The 16317-nt window shown below is 37.0% G+C and overlaps 1 protein-coding gene across 2 annotated transcripts in view; it reads right to left on the bottom strand.

Annotated features, from left to right (window-relative positions):
• The window catches only part of Ccdc122 (coiled-coil domain containing 122), a 38760-nt gene that overhangs the window by 10447 nt on the left and 11996 nt on the right, over positions 1–16317 (bottom strand). Inside the window, exons 1-2 of one of the 2 annotated variants that reach the window (XM_051160856.1) lie at positions 11652–12123; positions 10788–10904 (exon numbers count right to left, since the gene is read on the bottom strand). The exons of the other annotated variant lie outside the window; for it this stretch is intronic. Coding sequence (XP_051016813.1) covers positions 10788–10904; positions 11652–11975 — 441 coding nt within the window. The 5' untranslated portion in view covers positions 11976–12123. Of the gene's footprint in view, positions 1–10787; positions 10905–11651; positions 12124–16317 lie in introns of those variants that run through there. 2 annotated transcript variants of the gene reach the window in all.

Genomic DNA, 16317 nt, shown 5'->3' with positions numbered 1-16317 from the left:
TTATTTCTACTCTTAAGATTTTTTTATTTCAATAATTTCTCTTGTCCATTCTATTTGGTTCTGTTGCTTAATTGAGTTTCTTTATCTTATTCCATCATAACTGTCATGGCACTTACTTTTTCCCTGTAGAATGCTTAACATCAGTTTTCGTCGCTAACAACTTCTGAGACAAACAGAACTGTATTTTTATCATTTAAGTGTGACTCTAGCTACAGGTGGCCCCCTTTTCTCTTTCTTTATGTCTACTAATGCTTTATTATTAATTGAATAGTCATACATGTGTTCCAAACTCTGGATTTTGGCATTTTCTTTTAAAAGTATTGAGTTTTGTTCTAAATTAAATTAAATTATGGATAGATCACCCTGAGTTGGAAGATTTAATACTTAGTAGAGAGTCTATTTCTGTTTGCCCTGAGGTTTCGGTCTTTAAGTCCAGCTTTTGTCGCAGTTATCATTACAATAACTGATATGTTATGATTTGGATGTAAAATGTCCTTCAAGGCTCATGTGTTTGAATATGTCTCTCAGTTCATGACATTGTTTTGAGAAGCAGTAGAACCGTTTGACCATGGGATCTACCTGGTGGGCACAGGCTGGTAATGGTGGTCCTTAGAGAGTCAGAGGCTGCGAGGAATGCCACCTGCATGCTCTTGCTGCCATCAACTCTGCTGTGCCTTCCTGCCTTGAAGGACCATACCCTCTCAACAGTGAGGCAACCATAAATCCTTCTGCCTTTAAGTTGCCCCCACCATCTATCTGGGCACAGTGAGATGAAATACAGTGATCCTTACTATTAGGGCTAGACAGTAATAGAAAACAGATAGATTCTCTTACAGGCAGAAGTTGAAATCTCAGCTCATCAACATTCTAACCCTGTTTCTAATTGAGGGCCTTAGAGTTTCATTCACACATGCAGTTCCAATTACAGACAAGGCTTTGAAAGGCATTAATATGCAAACCTGAGGTTCCTTGTGAGGCCAAATTTAGTATTGACCCAAATAACATCATGAGAAAGTAAGTCTATAAAAAATTATTTCAAATGTAGGATATTTTTGTTCATAATTATTACAAGGAATCAGAATACTAAGAGAGTTAATATTACTTAATTATTAAGAGAAAGTAAGAGAGCCTGGATCGTATGACTCTCTAGTACTAATTCCTGGTGTGAAAGGATTATGTAGTACGGTGTGCACTCCAACCATTCTTTTAATAATAAAACTGGAGAAATGTGCATTAGTTGCAGGATAATGAAAGAAACTAAGGTGTAGAAATATTGTTGGCTGTTTTACAACAATTAAAAAGAATAAGATGAGCTGATAGATACCAATATGAAACTGTTAAGAGAGATATGAATAAGTAAATTGGTTGCAAAATTATATGTGCAGTACACATAATGTACCCATGTTATTTTGAGTGTGTGTTTGTGTGTAAACCATGAGTAATAGGTGAAAACAATGGGGAAGAGTAATGTAATTGGAGGTAGTTTCAAAGAACCAATATAGCTTTCTCTCTAACATTTTACATTTTCATTAAGGAGAATATATTTGAAATATGGTGGGGAGGAGGAATCCAACAGATCCGTAATCATATTTTTTATTTTATTAGATGTATAACCTTATATACATTATTAAACTTATAACATTATATATGGTAAGTTATTATGAAGATTTAAATTATATATCCTATATAGTTTTTGGAAAAAGAAAAAAAAGAAGAAGAAAAGAAAAAAAATTAATACTCAACATTTAATCTTTTAATTTCTATAAGTTAATAATTCTTTACCATGTTCTCTTGTTATCTACTTGAATTAGTTTTTAAAGATTTATTTTATTGTCTTTAAGTGTGTATGCACGTGTACATGCATGCATGAGGTTATGTGAGCACATACAAAGGCCTGAGGCATCAGAGTCCCAGAGATGAAAGCAAGCAGGCAGTTGAGAATTGATGTGGATGCTGAGAACCAAACTCAGCTCCTCTATAAAAGTAGTAAGTGGCCTTAACCACTTAGCTCTCTCTCCAGCCCTGCTTGAATAATTGTTACATTGCCTTTAGTTTACCCTCTACCCTTTGCTTCCCTGGAGTCTTCAGATAGGATTGATTGGTTTCTGGCTCTGTAATCATCTTTATTCTTAACATCAATAAATGGATGGACTTGTCAGTTGTACAGATGAACGTTGCATGGTACCAAGCCAGATATTCTCAGTTTGCAGTGGCTCTAAATGCACTCAACTTCCTACCTTTTAAAATTTTAAGCCCAGACTGTACAAATTTTAGGCCAGAATAAACCATTATAGAATGTCTGTTATCACAAAATACTGCTTGCAACACTCATCAATTGCTAAATCATCTTAAACTTCACCTATTTTTTTCTTGAACTTGACAAATAACACTTGTTATGCTTTGAATTAAAAAAAATTATTGACTATTGCTAGCTGTTTTATATTTGAAGCTTTGTGTTCATACGCTCGCATTTTTTTGGTGGTGACTCATAGTTTATTATTGCTTCCATCTTCTAACATATATAAAGACAGAAAATAGGGAGGAAAATAAAGGCATTGGGGGTAAATATTTGGAAATATCTTTTTACCATTTCATTTATGATCTAGAAATACAGAAAACATTATTTTGCAGATAAAGACTGAAATTCAAGAACCATTTCTATTTTTTGAACCACAAATGTAGAGGATAGGAATATAGAATCTAAAACATGCACACATAAATGTTTAAAAACACTAAAGATTAGAACAAACAATGGTATAGTCAAGGCAAAAAATATGACCTATGAAATGCCCCAGAGCCATGAACAAAGAAATTCAGAAGGACAAAAAATAGTACTCACAGGAAGAAATAACTAATAAAAATCCCCCAGTATTTGAGTTCAGCCCTCTTTAAAAAAAAAAAAAAGATTTATTTATTTATTATTATAAGTATTCTGCCTGCACGTGAGCCAGCATTCCAGAAGAGGGCACCAGATGTCTTTGTAGAAGGTTATGATCCACCATGTGGTTGCTGAGAATTGAACTCAGGACCTTTGGAAGAACAGTCAGTGCTCTTGATTTCTGAACCCTAAGTTCAACCTTCTTGAAAATTTTTGGTTGTTTCAGAACACCAATGTTCAATTGATAACAAGTACATACAGGGAAAAGTCTGAAGGAGGCCTCCTCCTTCTAGACAAATAATGAAAATGGCATCCTCCCAAGACAGAACACTTCCGACAGGAACTCTTCTACTCACAATGAGTGACACAAAACAAAAATGTGGCCTCTTTACCACCCACACAAGAGAAGATTAATTTTTAAAAATCCCATGTTCTTCATTGCTGCTGGCGTGGCTTCAGTGCGCTGAGTAGTCCTGAGTTTTGGCACCTTCTAAGCAGTAACAAACAACATCTTTTGGAATCAGTGGAACCCAGAAAGATCCTGTCTCATTAAGTGGCAATAAAATCAGAGAAAGCCTAGTAAAGTCAGGACTTTTGCCAGTGCTCAGTGGTAACAAAGCAATGTGAAGTTACAGAGAGAGTATGCATGGAATGGTAAGGCACCTGCCAAGTGCAGGACGGAGCGCGAGCAGCAAAGGTCTGGAGAGCCAGCCAGAACAACCACATCTGGTTCACAGAAAAAAGGAAACTCTCCTCTCTCCAGTGGATGCCCATGCAGACTACCAAGAAGATATGAATTTAAGCTGCTGCCTGGAAGTAATGAAGAACCAGAGTCTTAAAACATAGTAGCCAACACATCCAGATGTTAATAGAAAATCAGCTCTCATTCCTGTGGAACCCTGATGGTAAGGTTAAGTCTTGTGCTTCCAGATAGCCTCTGAGTAGGTCTATAATGATAGACTCTCTTCCTCGGCAGGGTTCTCTTTGCCTGATCTGGGGAACATCAGATCTTGTAAAAAGCATCACATGGCCCTCAGGGAAGATTACAAGCCCAACTCTCTCCTGATAGAACCTGTTCAGCAAGAACCTGGGAATTTGTGAAAGTACCCCACCCTATACTAAAGAGATTCTAGCCTCCAGGAGATGACTTTTAACCATACCTAGAAGTTCTTCCCCCACCTATAGGATAATTAAGTACTATGTTCTCCTTCTTGTGATAGGACCCCTGTGTTACTATATGTAAATGAGGTACTGAACCACTGCATGTAAATTAAGTATCCTAGTATCCTTCGTGGGAGTGAACAGACACATTCACCCTCAAACCCCTACCCACTGCCCAAGGTTTATAAATAAAGGTTGGCTGGCTTGCTGTCCAGTATTGGCGCCATTCCTCTACCATGAGAGTCTGAGACTCCATTTATTCTGCTGGATGCTGGGAGCTTGACTGCAGGTCAAGGCAGCAATGGTGAAGCTGCCCTGGCAGTTGCTGAGGCCCTAAAGCAACTCAGCTAGCTCAGTGCTGACTGCCAGTGAAGTACCCACCAGGCCTGCTTTCTGGTAGGTTTCAGGTGTCTGTCTACATCCTCTGCTGAGCAACAAAAAGCTCTGTCACTTTTGGTATCATCATGGGACTGTGGAACTCCCAAGTCTCCACTGCCTTCTGGCACCAGCAAGTTCATTCTAAAAGAGCTAAACCGTAACATCTGTTAGAAAATCATTTCCACCTCCCGTGGTGAGACTAGGAGCCTCTCTACCACATGGGCCTCACCTTAAAGTGCTCTAGCTGTGCCTGAGAGAAACCAAACCTTTGACCTTGACAAGGTCCTTCTGTTCTCATCTGGAAGCAAGCAGCACCTGGCCCAGCCTGCCGGACATGGAACCCAGGCCACCTCTGGCACACCAGACACTGAACGACACATTCCAAAGAAGATTTCAAACCAAATAAGAAATGGCAATCAAAATATACCAACACTTCTGTAACAAATACCACAGTTATCTGACTAACAATTCAAAGCAGTCACAAGAGACATGCTGCAACACAAAGTCACAAATCTGAGAGGATGAAAAACTTGGGAAAGGATGTAACAGAAAAAAATTTTTTTTAAAAATCAAAGTAAAAATTGAAAGACCAAAAGATTAAATAATTAAAATGGAAAAAAAAGTCAATGTATCTCAATAGTAGCTGGAGAGAATAGAGAGAAAAAATATACATTAAAAATTAACTATAAAGTACTCAGTTTGAGAAGTAGAAAAAAAAAATAAATCAACAAAGATAAAACCTCAAAGACCCACAAGAAGATAACAGAAACTCTAGTGTGTGTGCCATATAATCTTACATGGCATAATAAAGAGAAAATGAAAAAGTATTCAAATAAATGGGGAAAAACTTCCAAATCTGACCAAAGACAAAAACCAACAGAATCAAGAGTTAGTTGAGTGGATCCGGAAATGGGTTAAGTGTAAATCTAAATAAATAAATGACCAAACATGCCATGAATAAAACCATAACCAGAGTGTCCTGGAAAAGCAGGAAAAGAGTCACTTCATCAGAAGAAGAAAAACATAAACAAATGGGTACAGTTCAACAATCATTGACTTCACATTAGAAATGTGGGCACCAAAATGGTGCAGCTTATCTTCCACTGTGGAAAGAACTGTCAACTCAGAATTCTACACTCGGCAGACACACTCCTGAGGAACGGCAGGGATAAATACGTTGTCACAGAGGGGTAAAAGAATGTGCCATCAGCACACCTAGTCTATGAGAATGAATGTAAAAGTTCTCTAAACAGAAAGCTGTGTGTAGATACTAATTAAAATTAATTAAGCCAAGATTCAAAATGTGTGTACTTACTCTTTAACAACGGCACCTAAGAACATGTTATTGGAAGAGCTTATTTATATAATGTCAAATTCCTTTCCAAGATGCTTCTAGCAATTTGTAGTCATATAAAGGTTGTATTAAGACTCAAAGGCTTTTCATCTTTCCAACTATAATATAATTTATTATGTTATATTATATATTATTGTAGCTAAATAAACCTCATTATGGCTTTAATTATCAAAAATTTATTGTTAAATGGTACTGGCAAAACTGGATATCCACCTTCAGAAGAATGAAATTAGATCCATATAATTCACCCTGGATAAAAATAATTGACTCAAACTGGAGCAAAGACCTTAATTTAAAGCTAGGAACACTGAGACAGCTAAAGGAAAACACAGAGACTACACTTTACTTCAAGATGTGCTTATAGTCAAGAATATTCTGACTATGACCTCAATATGAGAAGATATAGCCCCAGAGATTTACAAATAGGAGAACAAAAAAGGTAAAATTTCTACACAACAATTGACAGAAACCTCAGAATGAGTAAAAATCTTTGCTATCTCATCCTGCCAAAATATGACTGATATCTACAAAATATAAACAATTGTAAAAAATTAAACAGGAAAAATAAAACCTGTCACCAACAAGTGGGCTAATGAACAGTTTTTGAAAGAAGAAAAACAGGGGCCAATAATTATTTTTAAAGATGGTCAATATCTCTATCTATCATGGAAATGTAAATTAAAGCTGCGCTGAGATTCCATCTCACCCTACTCAGATGGCATCAAGAAAAAAATAACAGTGAGAAATGCTAGAGAGGATATGGGAAGGAGGAGCCATATTCATTGTTGGTCGGAATAGTACAGCCGCTATGGGGATCAGTGTGGACGCTTCTCTAACAATTCATAAGTGGATAGTGTAAATGCAGTGTGTGTGCATACTGGAATTTTATTAGTTAACAAGAAAAGTGAAATTATAAAATATATGGAACTGGAAAACACAGCAAGTGTTGTATAGAGACTCCAAATGATAAATACCAGACTTTATCTCTTATATGTAGATCTAGTGAAGTGGAAGTTTCTGGTTTCTTTAAAGACTCAGTTGTGATGTGTGATGTTTTTCTGGAACCTGTCTTGTAGGAGGGCATTTAATCTTTTGCTGAAAACAGACATGTGAGAGGGTGCATGATGTTTAAAAGAATATAGATACGCAGACAGTGAGACAACGTGTTTGCATTGCTACACCATGCAACATTTTGCTGGTCTTTGCTGGTATTTGCTTCGTCGAGAGAAATACACCAGAGAACTTCTGGTGGCACTCTGGCTGACTCTGGCCACTTCCGCTGACTTGTGCCTATTCAAGGGAGCCTTGCTGTTTCAGCTGGATCACGCAACCACTACTGATTTGTATTGTTTTTTGGTGTTTGCTATTGGACTGGATTGCTGGTATCCTGACAATGAAGAGTAGAACTGCCCCAAGGAACTACTTCTAAATAGGTCCACAAACCTAATAAGCTTCTTTCTTCCCTATCTCTGGTCAGTGGATTAGAAGGGAGATAGAGGGCTGGAGAAATGGCTCAGAGGTTAAGAGCACCGACTGTTCTTCCAGAGGTCCTGAGTTCAATTCCCAGCAACCACATGGTGGCTCACAACCATCTGTAATGTGGTGCACACCCTCTTCTGGCCTGCAGGTGTACATTCAGGCAGAGCACTGTATACATAATAAGTAAATACATCTTTACCCAAAAAGGGGGGGGGGGAGGAGGTAGAATTGTTTAAGAGCCCTAAATAAGGTAGGTTTTTAAAAATCTAAGCCTACAGGTGGCACTCAATGTGGGGCTTGTCAGTCTTGTTCCCTCAGTAGCCTCTCCACACAGGGACAATGGAATGCTTGGCCACGATGATGCCCCCTTGGATGGCAGTGGCTACCTCCTTGGAGCACTTAACACCAAGACCAACGTAACCATTGTAGTCCCCAATAGCGACAAAAGCCTTGAACCTGATCTGTTGGCCAGCCTGTGCCTGCTTCTGCACTGGCATGATCTTTAGGGATGCTCCCAGGAAAAAGTCAATAATCTCAGATTCTTTAGTGGGCAGAACAGGTAGATCTCCTCCAAGGCCTTGATCTTCATGTCCTTAACCCAAGCCCAGCTTGGTGACATGGATCCACTCCCTGTCTTTGGCTTTACCTCCATGAGCCCTTGCAGCTTTGACTACAGCCAGGGCCATATCCTTGGCTATGACTTCAGCCCCAAAGACCTCTACTAAATCTTCAGCAGAAGCCACCTCCGCAGCCTCCTAATCCTGGGCTCCTGAGTCCTCTAGGCTCCCCTGCTGCACCTGCATCATCTGCCATTTGATGTTTTCCCAAAGAAGAAAAAGAAGAGGAGGGGAGGAGGAAGAAGGCCAAACCAGCACGGTGACAGGTGCAGCCATTTCCAACCAGCTGCAGAAACACAGTTTTTCTTTGCTTGCTGCTTTTGGAACCCTCTCTGTATGTAACTGTCTTCATAGAAGGGTCCTTTAAGAGAGAAGGGTTGGGATGCTCATAGGGTACCCAAAAGATATGTTTGCTTCCAGACAAAAAATTTTAGGAATGTGACTTCCCCATTCCCCAAAAGTGGGGTGGATATTTTTGGTTATCTGATATATTATGGTTGGTTGTTATCATTTAGGTTGGTTGATTGTTATTGATTATGGTCAGGGAGGAAATAAAATAAAGTTAAATCAGGGATCTCTCGCTTCTACTTTTTTTTCTTTATCTTTAGCTCTTATTTAATGATGGGGAAAAAGAGGGGAATGGGGCATAATCACAAATAAATAAATTAATTAAAAAATTTTAATATAAAGTAGAATCTACTAGTCTTAAATATTTTACTTTGGTATGGATTAATGTATATTGATAGAAATTTAAGGATTATATATTGATAGAAATTTAGGGTTGTTTTGTTTGACTATTGTTTGATATATTGTACATAAGCAGCTTATTTAAAATGTGAGGTAAAGTTCTAGTTTATGGTCCTTATAATTATTTCTATTGTGTGTAGATTGTTAGAGAAAAAGACAATTTTTCGGAAACAGAAAGGGGATACAATCTAGCCTCTGTCAGTTATGTGTATCAAAGTGGGGGCAATTATAAGTAAAGAGATTAGAAAGAGGCCATGAGATGCGAGACTAGAACCTTTCATGAAGGGCATGGAAAGGCAACAGAACAAAGTGGAAGGGGACCACTGCAGGTGAGAAGAGTCCAGTGGGCAAGAGGGTAGGAGAGGAGGGAGAAAGGGGAAAGACAGCCAACCAAGATGAAATACATATGCAAATCGCACTGAAAACCTAATTTGCAAGATAATTTGAAAATAAAAGTGTAACATTGCTTAAACAGAAAAATGTGTTAAAGTGATTGCTCAGTTTTGTTTACTGACTTTTGTTGTTGTTTCTTAGATACACATGCTTAAATAATTAAGTATTTTCATGTCACATACTTACTGGGTTTCTGTTTTGTTTGACATGTCCTTGTCTTTCTCTTCTCATTTATTTGTCTTACAAATATTTCTAAGAGCTGAGTCTTGTCTTCTCTATTGTTATGAAAGTAAAAATATTTAACTGTGGAGTTTATGTAAGTATTTTTGTCTTTAAAAATGTTTCTTTAACACAGAGCTAAGTGTTTCCTTGTATTTCTCGAACGCTCCTAAGAGGGTATGCATGAGTACTATGAAATGGGGATTCACTTAGCATTCTCTGCAGAGTTTAACCAATACTGCTGCATTTATTTATGTGGGAATGGGAGTGGGTGTGGGTGGAGTGGGTGTGCTGTGATGCATATGGGTGGGTGAGTGGGTGCCACAATGACACCTGTGTGGAGGTCAGAGGATAACAGGCACCAGCAGGGTCTGTCCCTTCATAGGGGTCTCAGGGTTGGCACGTGGTCTGTTAGGCAGCAAGCACCCTTAGCTGCTGAACCATCTCACTGGCAGGGTTATTTTGTTTGAGCTGTTCGTGCATGAAAACTACGTCTCGATATTTTCTGTTTCATTAATCCATTTTCTATTTTCACACCACTTATATACTACCTTACTACTCATAACATTTTAATAAATGGGTGTATAAAAGAACAAAAATAAAAAACGAAATGCCTAATCTAATTTGAACTCCTACTAAACCACAGTGTTTTGTTTACTGCATATATGTAAAGGTAAAGGCTTTTGATATTCAAATTATGTAGATGTTTACATGCCACAAACAAGTTAAAAGAAAGATTTTTATCTTCTAAATTGTTGAGTTAAATGTAATTTTTTATTTGCCATTAAAAACACATTCTTTTCCCTACCTTTTCTCCATTATACAAACAATAATGACAAAAGTTTTGAGTGGCACCTGGTATGTTAAGAAATTAGTTTCCTTTTTATTTCCATAGTTTATTTCTTTTGGTTTAGAGACAGTCTTGTTCTAAAGCCTGACTGGCCTTGAACTTGTGGCAATTCTTCAGCCTTAGTATCCTAAATGCTGGATGGTAGGCAAGGACCACAGTACCCAACCTCATTTTCATTTTATATATATTTATTTTTTTAAACTTGACCCTTGAGAATTGCAACTGTTTATCAAGAAGTTTTAGAACAACAATGCTTCCTACTGCTCGCAGTTCTATTCCCAAGATTCCAATGTCTAGAATGGCCATCATTTTTGACCCTCTAAGCCTCTGTTTTATAGCCATTAATGAGGTGGCAAGTGGTTGGCAGAACAAGACCTGGAAGGACTCCAGAGAATTCTAAGACAAGTACCTTTTTGTGACATGCTATTGCTTTGTAGATCAGGCTGGCTTCAAACTCTATCCTTCCAAGTGCTAGGATTATAGGCCTGGTATAGAGCAGACTTAACGTGAATACTTGCTTTGTTTGAATACTTTCACATATTTGAATGAACTGTTATCTCTTATTATATTTTAGTGGCTTATATTTAATCAAGTTTTTTTCTCATTCCCTACTTGTTTTGAAAATCAAGAGTGAACTATAGAAATACAAATATAGCATAAGCTCAAGTCATTATCTCACAAAATATTTAAATAGAGATAATTAAGACTCACCTCTATTTCTTTTCTTAATTTTTCATGTGTCTTTTTCTCTTCCTCAAGAAAATGTGTTTTCTCAATGATTGAATTTTTTACTGTCATGATTTTATTCTTTATCTTTGAAATGTCTTCCTGGATATTTGTAAAAGTTAAAAGATACAAATCAAAATAAATACAAGACTTTCAGTTCTTTCATAACTTATGAAAACTAGCAAAATCAAAATTTGAACTTTGAAAATAGGACAAAACTCATATCCTATAGAACATTACTTCTATAGCTATACAAGACAAAGAACTATTATTTACACAAAGCAAATCTGGACTTGAAAACCCAAGTGAAAACAAAATAAGACATGAAGGGAAGTGGTAGTTGTGCTGATGACTCCCTGACAACATAAAAATGATACTTTTAACTCTCTAGCAGGAGTGGCAGATATTTTAATTTGGTGTCCTCTACAGTCTTCAAAGAGCAGTAAGAGGAACACAAAGGTGCCCAAGGTATAATTATCAGTTCAGCTTGTTTGCGTAATAGTGTTAATCACAGGGACTGATTTGGTCTGGAGTCATCAGAATAGAAACTAGAAGCTGAACATGTCCCATGATTTGCTATTTCTGCAGCAAATGGATTAACTGTTCACTGTGATTGGCCATATATGTTTATAAATGCACAGATGATCTAGAAATATATCCTTTAAGAATCAGCACATTTGAGAAACTGCTATTTAATTTATATATCTGATTGCTATATTACTTAAGTTTAAAAAAACTCTGAAAATAGTTTCTGAATGTAGAACTATAGGTATTATATTAATTTAACTATTATTTACTAGGTATAATTAGAAAAATCACAAAAAGAGTTTGATAAGTGACACTTCAAACCTGTATATGTATTGTCTGATTCCCTTGTGAATTTTGCAGATTTTCTGTAAGATCTTCTTTCTTTGACTTTAGGTTTTTGATGAGATCTCGTTTTTCACAGAGTTTGGTCATAAGCTGGCTTTTTATCTCTTCTAAATTATCTTTATAAGCTTTTATTTTTTCATAATATGAATTATATTTTATCATTTGTTCCTCAAATTTTTCTTGGGCTGTTTCTGTATCAAATTTAAGCTTTACACTTTCTGAATATAAGGACTCAGTTTGAGCTTCCAAGAGTCCACAGTGAAGTTTAGAACTCTCCATGGTAGCATCTTGCTGATGCATTTGCCTCTCTGTTTCTTTAGCTTCCTCAGTAATAGCTGCTATTTGTTTTTCAAGATCATGAAGTTCAATCTGTAATATATTTCATAAATATCATTAATGAGTAATTCATTGCATTCAGCTGAGAGGAAAGTCATTATTTTAACTCATAATACACATAAGTAATCACAACAAAAAATATACATTTATAAGATATAGGAAAAATGATTCATTTTCACTTTCAGGGAAGTCAGTCATTACTTATTCATACCTCCTTGTTAAGGCCTAGTTTTCATATTACCAGTTTTCCTTGGCTCTGCTTAGTCATCTCTTACTACTTTTTCTCAGTCTCAGCCACTCCTTCATATACGGGACTGCTTCAGTGTTCAATCACCATATTTTCTCTTACCATCAGTCCCATCTTCTGCTATTTTCTACTGATGGTTCACAGATCATATGTGGTTAGAGTTCCATACTCAACTGCCATGGACCACTTCAAATTCATGATGTCCCCAAGTCAGACTTTCCGTCCTCCCTCGCTAACCCAGTTCTATGTGTATCAATTATCAATTGCCACAATCACAACATCTCAGTGACATACGATATAGTGGTGTACAATACCACGGACATGCCTGGGAAAAGTAGGTGTTGCTAGGTGATGCACATGGTTGAGAGCAGGGAGCTCCGCCTGATGGTTCTGCCGATTTTGGTTAGGTTTGCTTCTAAGCCTAGAGTTGTTGGACTTCTTTGTTAAATGGCTTTGAGGAGAAGCACACACATTAAGTCCTCTTAACAAGGGACACATATTCATTGAGTTCTTTGTCTTGTTATTTCTGCAAAAGGAAAACTAAATTGTCCCATGTGGAACTAAACATATTTCTAATGCAGGCTACCCATGGAGGCAGAACAGTAAAATGGTAAAAGGTAAATGGGAAGGTTCCAGTGAGTTGCTAAAGCCATCAACAGTTATTATTATTATTATTGCTACTGTACAAATGATAAAACTGAAGTTCAGAGAGGTTAAGTAAGAATGGAAACAAACTGGAACCCTGACTGAGCTCAGGAATGCTTCATCTGTGGTTTGCAACTTCCAATTTTCTGCTAGATGAATAAACATGTGTGGAATGTCACTTTAAAATATAAACAGATCTAGAATTTAATCAATAAAATTGAAGTTGGTAAGAATGCTATATCTAGCAAAGCCTTTTTCAAATTAAGAGCCAAATAAATATATTTCAAAAGAAGCACAAACTAAGGAAAAGCATGTCCACTCGCCTAGTACTACAGAAGCTATTTGAAGGAAACTTTACAAAGAAAAGGAGAAAAGACAGTCTTGACCCTGAGAACACAGGAAAGAATAAACTTCAGAAGAGGGATGGCTAAACCAAGGAATTCTTCGTGCTCAACTCAATAAACTGGTAATCCCCCCTGATACTAATAGAAGGAAAAGTACAGAACAATTATCCAACCTGCCAGAAAAATAATTAGTAAACATATCTACAATAGCCTTAGTTGTAAGTTACCTCAACCCACCAGTAAAGGGACATGGACTATCTGATTGATTTAAAAACTAGATCCATCTTACACCTATCAGAATGGCTAAGATCAAAAACTCAAACGACACCACATGCTGGCGAGAATGTGGAGAGAGAGGAACACTCCTTCATTGCTGGTGGGAATGCAAACTAGTACAACCACTTTGGAAAGCTATCTGGCGCTTTCTCAGAAAAATGGGAATAGGGCTTCCTCAAGACCTAGCTATCCCACTCCTTGGAGTATACCCAGAAAATGCCCTACCACACAACAGGGACTTATGGTCAACCATGTTCATAGCTGCTTTATACATAATAGCCAGAACATGGAAACAGCCTAAGTGTTCCTCAGTAGAAGAATGGACTAAGAAACTGTGGTACATTTACACTATGGAATACTACTCAGCTATTAAAAACAAGGAATTCCCAAAATTTGTGAACAAATGGATTGATTTAGAAATTATCATAATGAGTGAGTTCACCCAGAAGCAAAAAGAGACAAACGGTATATACTCACTTATATCAAAACACTAGTCCAAGGGATAGGTACCATGAAAAACTTTACTTACCAACAAAGTAGGTCAGAAGAGAGGACATCCTATTGAGAATTTAGGCGAGAGTAGCATGGAAGAATGGGGAAATAGTAGGACCCACAGGGTCCTGGAAACCTACAAGAAGAACTTTATGACAGGCAGATCTGGGTCCTGGGGTCCTCCTCAAACTAAGGCACCAGCCAAGGAGAATATAGGCAGTAAGCTTCGAACCCCTACCATGACCTAGCCGACGAACATGATATTCTCCACCGTTGAGTGGAGAGTGAGATCTGACTCTCACACGAACTCTGGTGCCCCTTTTCTCACCACGTACCCTGGATGGGGAGACCTGGCGGCACTCAGAGGAAGGATAGCAAGTTACCAAGAAGAGATATTCTAAGAGCATATATAGGGGGAGGAGGTCTTCCTCAATCACAGACATAGGGGAGGGGAGAAGGGGGGAAGTGGGAGGGAGGGAAGAATGGGAGGAAACAGGGGAAGGGCTAACAATCAAGATGTAATATGAATAAATTAATAAAATTTAAAAAAAAAGAAAAAATTTCAAAAAATAAATAAATAAAAATAAAAACTAGATCCAACTTTCTGTTGTCTCAAGAAAAACACTTTACTCATAAGGATACTCACGAACTGAGAGTCAAAAGGTGGAAGATAATCTACCCAGCAAACAGAAACTGAAAATAAGTTGACATATCTATTCTGGTACCTAATAACATATTCTTTGAGCCAAAATTATCCAAAAAAAATAAAGAATACTATAGCATATTAATAACAGAAAAAAATACATGGGGAATATAAGATAATTGGAGGTACATATATATCAAACATTAAGGCTTCTATAATGGGCATAAAATGTCAGATAGTTATTGCCACAGCAGTAGTAAGTGACTTCAATCTCTCCATATAGATCATCGAAACTAAATACCAACACAGTTAAAATAAATCTAAGTTAAACTATATAAAAAAATCAAACAGACTTACCAGATATTTAGAGAACAGTCTACTCAAGAAACACTGAACACATACTCCTCTTAGCAACTCATCAGATCTTTTCTAAAATAGCCCACATTCTAGGACACAACTTAAATCTTACCAAATACAAAAGAAACAAAATAGGTAATTGTACCTTATCAGGACTAAAAATTAATAAAAATATATAAAGAGTACAGAAATGAGTGGAGATGAAACTGTATAGTTTGGAATGATGGGTCAGGCACTGGAGAAACCAGAGAAGTAATTAAAAGTTCCTTGAATTGAATTGCGGTGGTTTGAATAATAATGGTCCTCTCAGGCTCAGGCATTTGCACACCTGGTCTGCATTAGGGAGTTTTAGGGGAGGTGCGATGGCCTTGCTGGAGGAAGTGCAGGCTTTGAGAGTTAAAAGCATCTCCCCATTTCCAGTTCACTTTTCTACTTTTTAGGTGAAGATGAGATTTCTCTTCTTCCTGTTCTAGTTACTTGCTGCCATTCCTCATAGCCATAATGGCTCTCCTTCTAGAACTAAAATCCAAAATAAACTCTTCCTTCTCTAAGTTGCCTCTGGTCTTGATGTTTCTTATAGCAAAATAAAAAATAACTAATACGGAAGTGAAAATAAAAGCGCAACTTACTAGAACCTTTGGGATACAGCTAAGGCAATTCTAAGAGTAATGTTTATAATGAATGTTTACATAAAACAACTAGGAGTATCCAAAATAAATAACCTCATGATATATCTCAATGTCCTTGAAAAAAATCAAGAACACTCCAAACTTAAAAGCAACACATGACAGGAAATAATAAAGATCAGGACAGAAATTAATTAAATGGAGTTTAAAAGAAACTTACAAAACTGGCTCTTTGGGAAAACAAATAATACTAAGTGATATGAGCTGGCGAGATGGCTCAGCAAGTAAAGGTGCCTGACAACTTGAGTGTGATGTTCAGAAATCAAACAGTAAGAAGAGAGAATGGACTTCTGTAAGTTGTCCTCAGACTCCCACAGTGGCACACCAGGGTGGGTAGACACACTTTCACAAATAAATAAATGAAAACAATGAGAGAAGATACAAATTAACAAAATTAGAGATGAAAAGGGAGAAATCATACACACAGCAATAAAATACAGGTTATCATTAAGGAGCATTGAAACAAATGCCAAAAAACTGGAAAATATAGAATAGATTTCTAGATATAGATGACCTATCAAAATTAAATAAAGTATGAACAATTTAAACAGATCTATAATCATCACTGAGATTAAAGCAGCAATAAAAAGACAAAAACAACAAACTTTCCAACAAA

Source organism: Acomys russatus, chromosome 18 (assembly GCF_903995435.1).
Source record: "Acomys russatus chromosome 18, mAcoRus1.1, whole genome shotgun sequence".
NCBI lineage: Eukaryota > Metazoa > Chordata > Mammalia > Rodentia > Muridae > Acomys > Acomys russatus.
The sequence above is the reverse complement of the archived record's forward strand: the minus strand, read 5'-3'. Positions and strand labels throughout refer to the sequence as shown.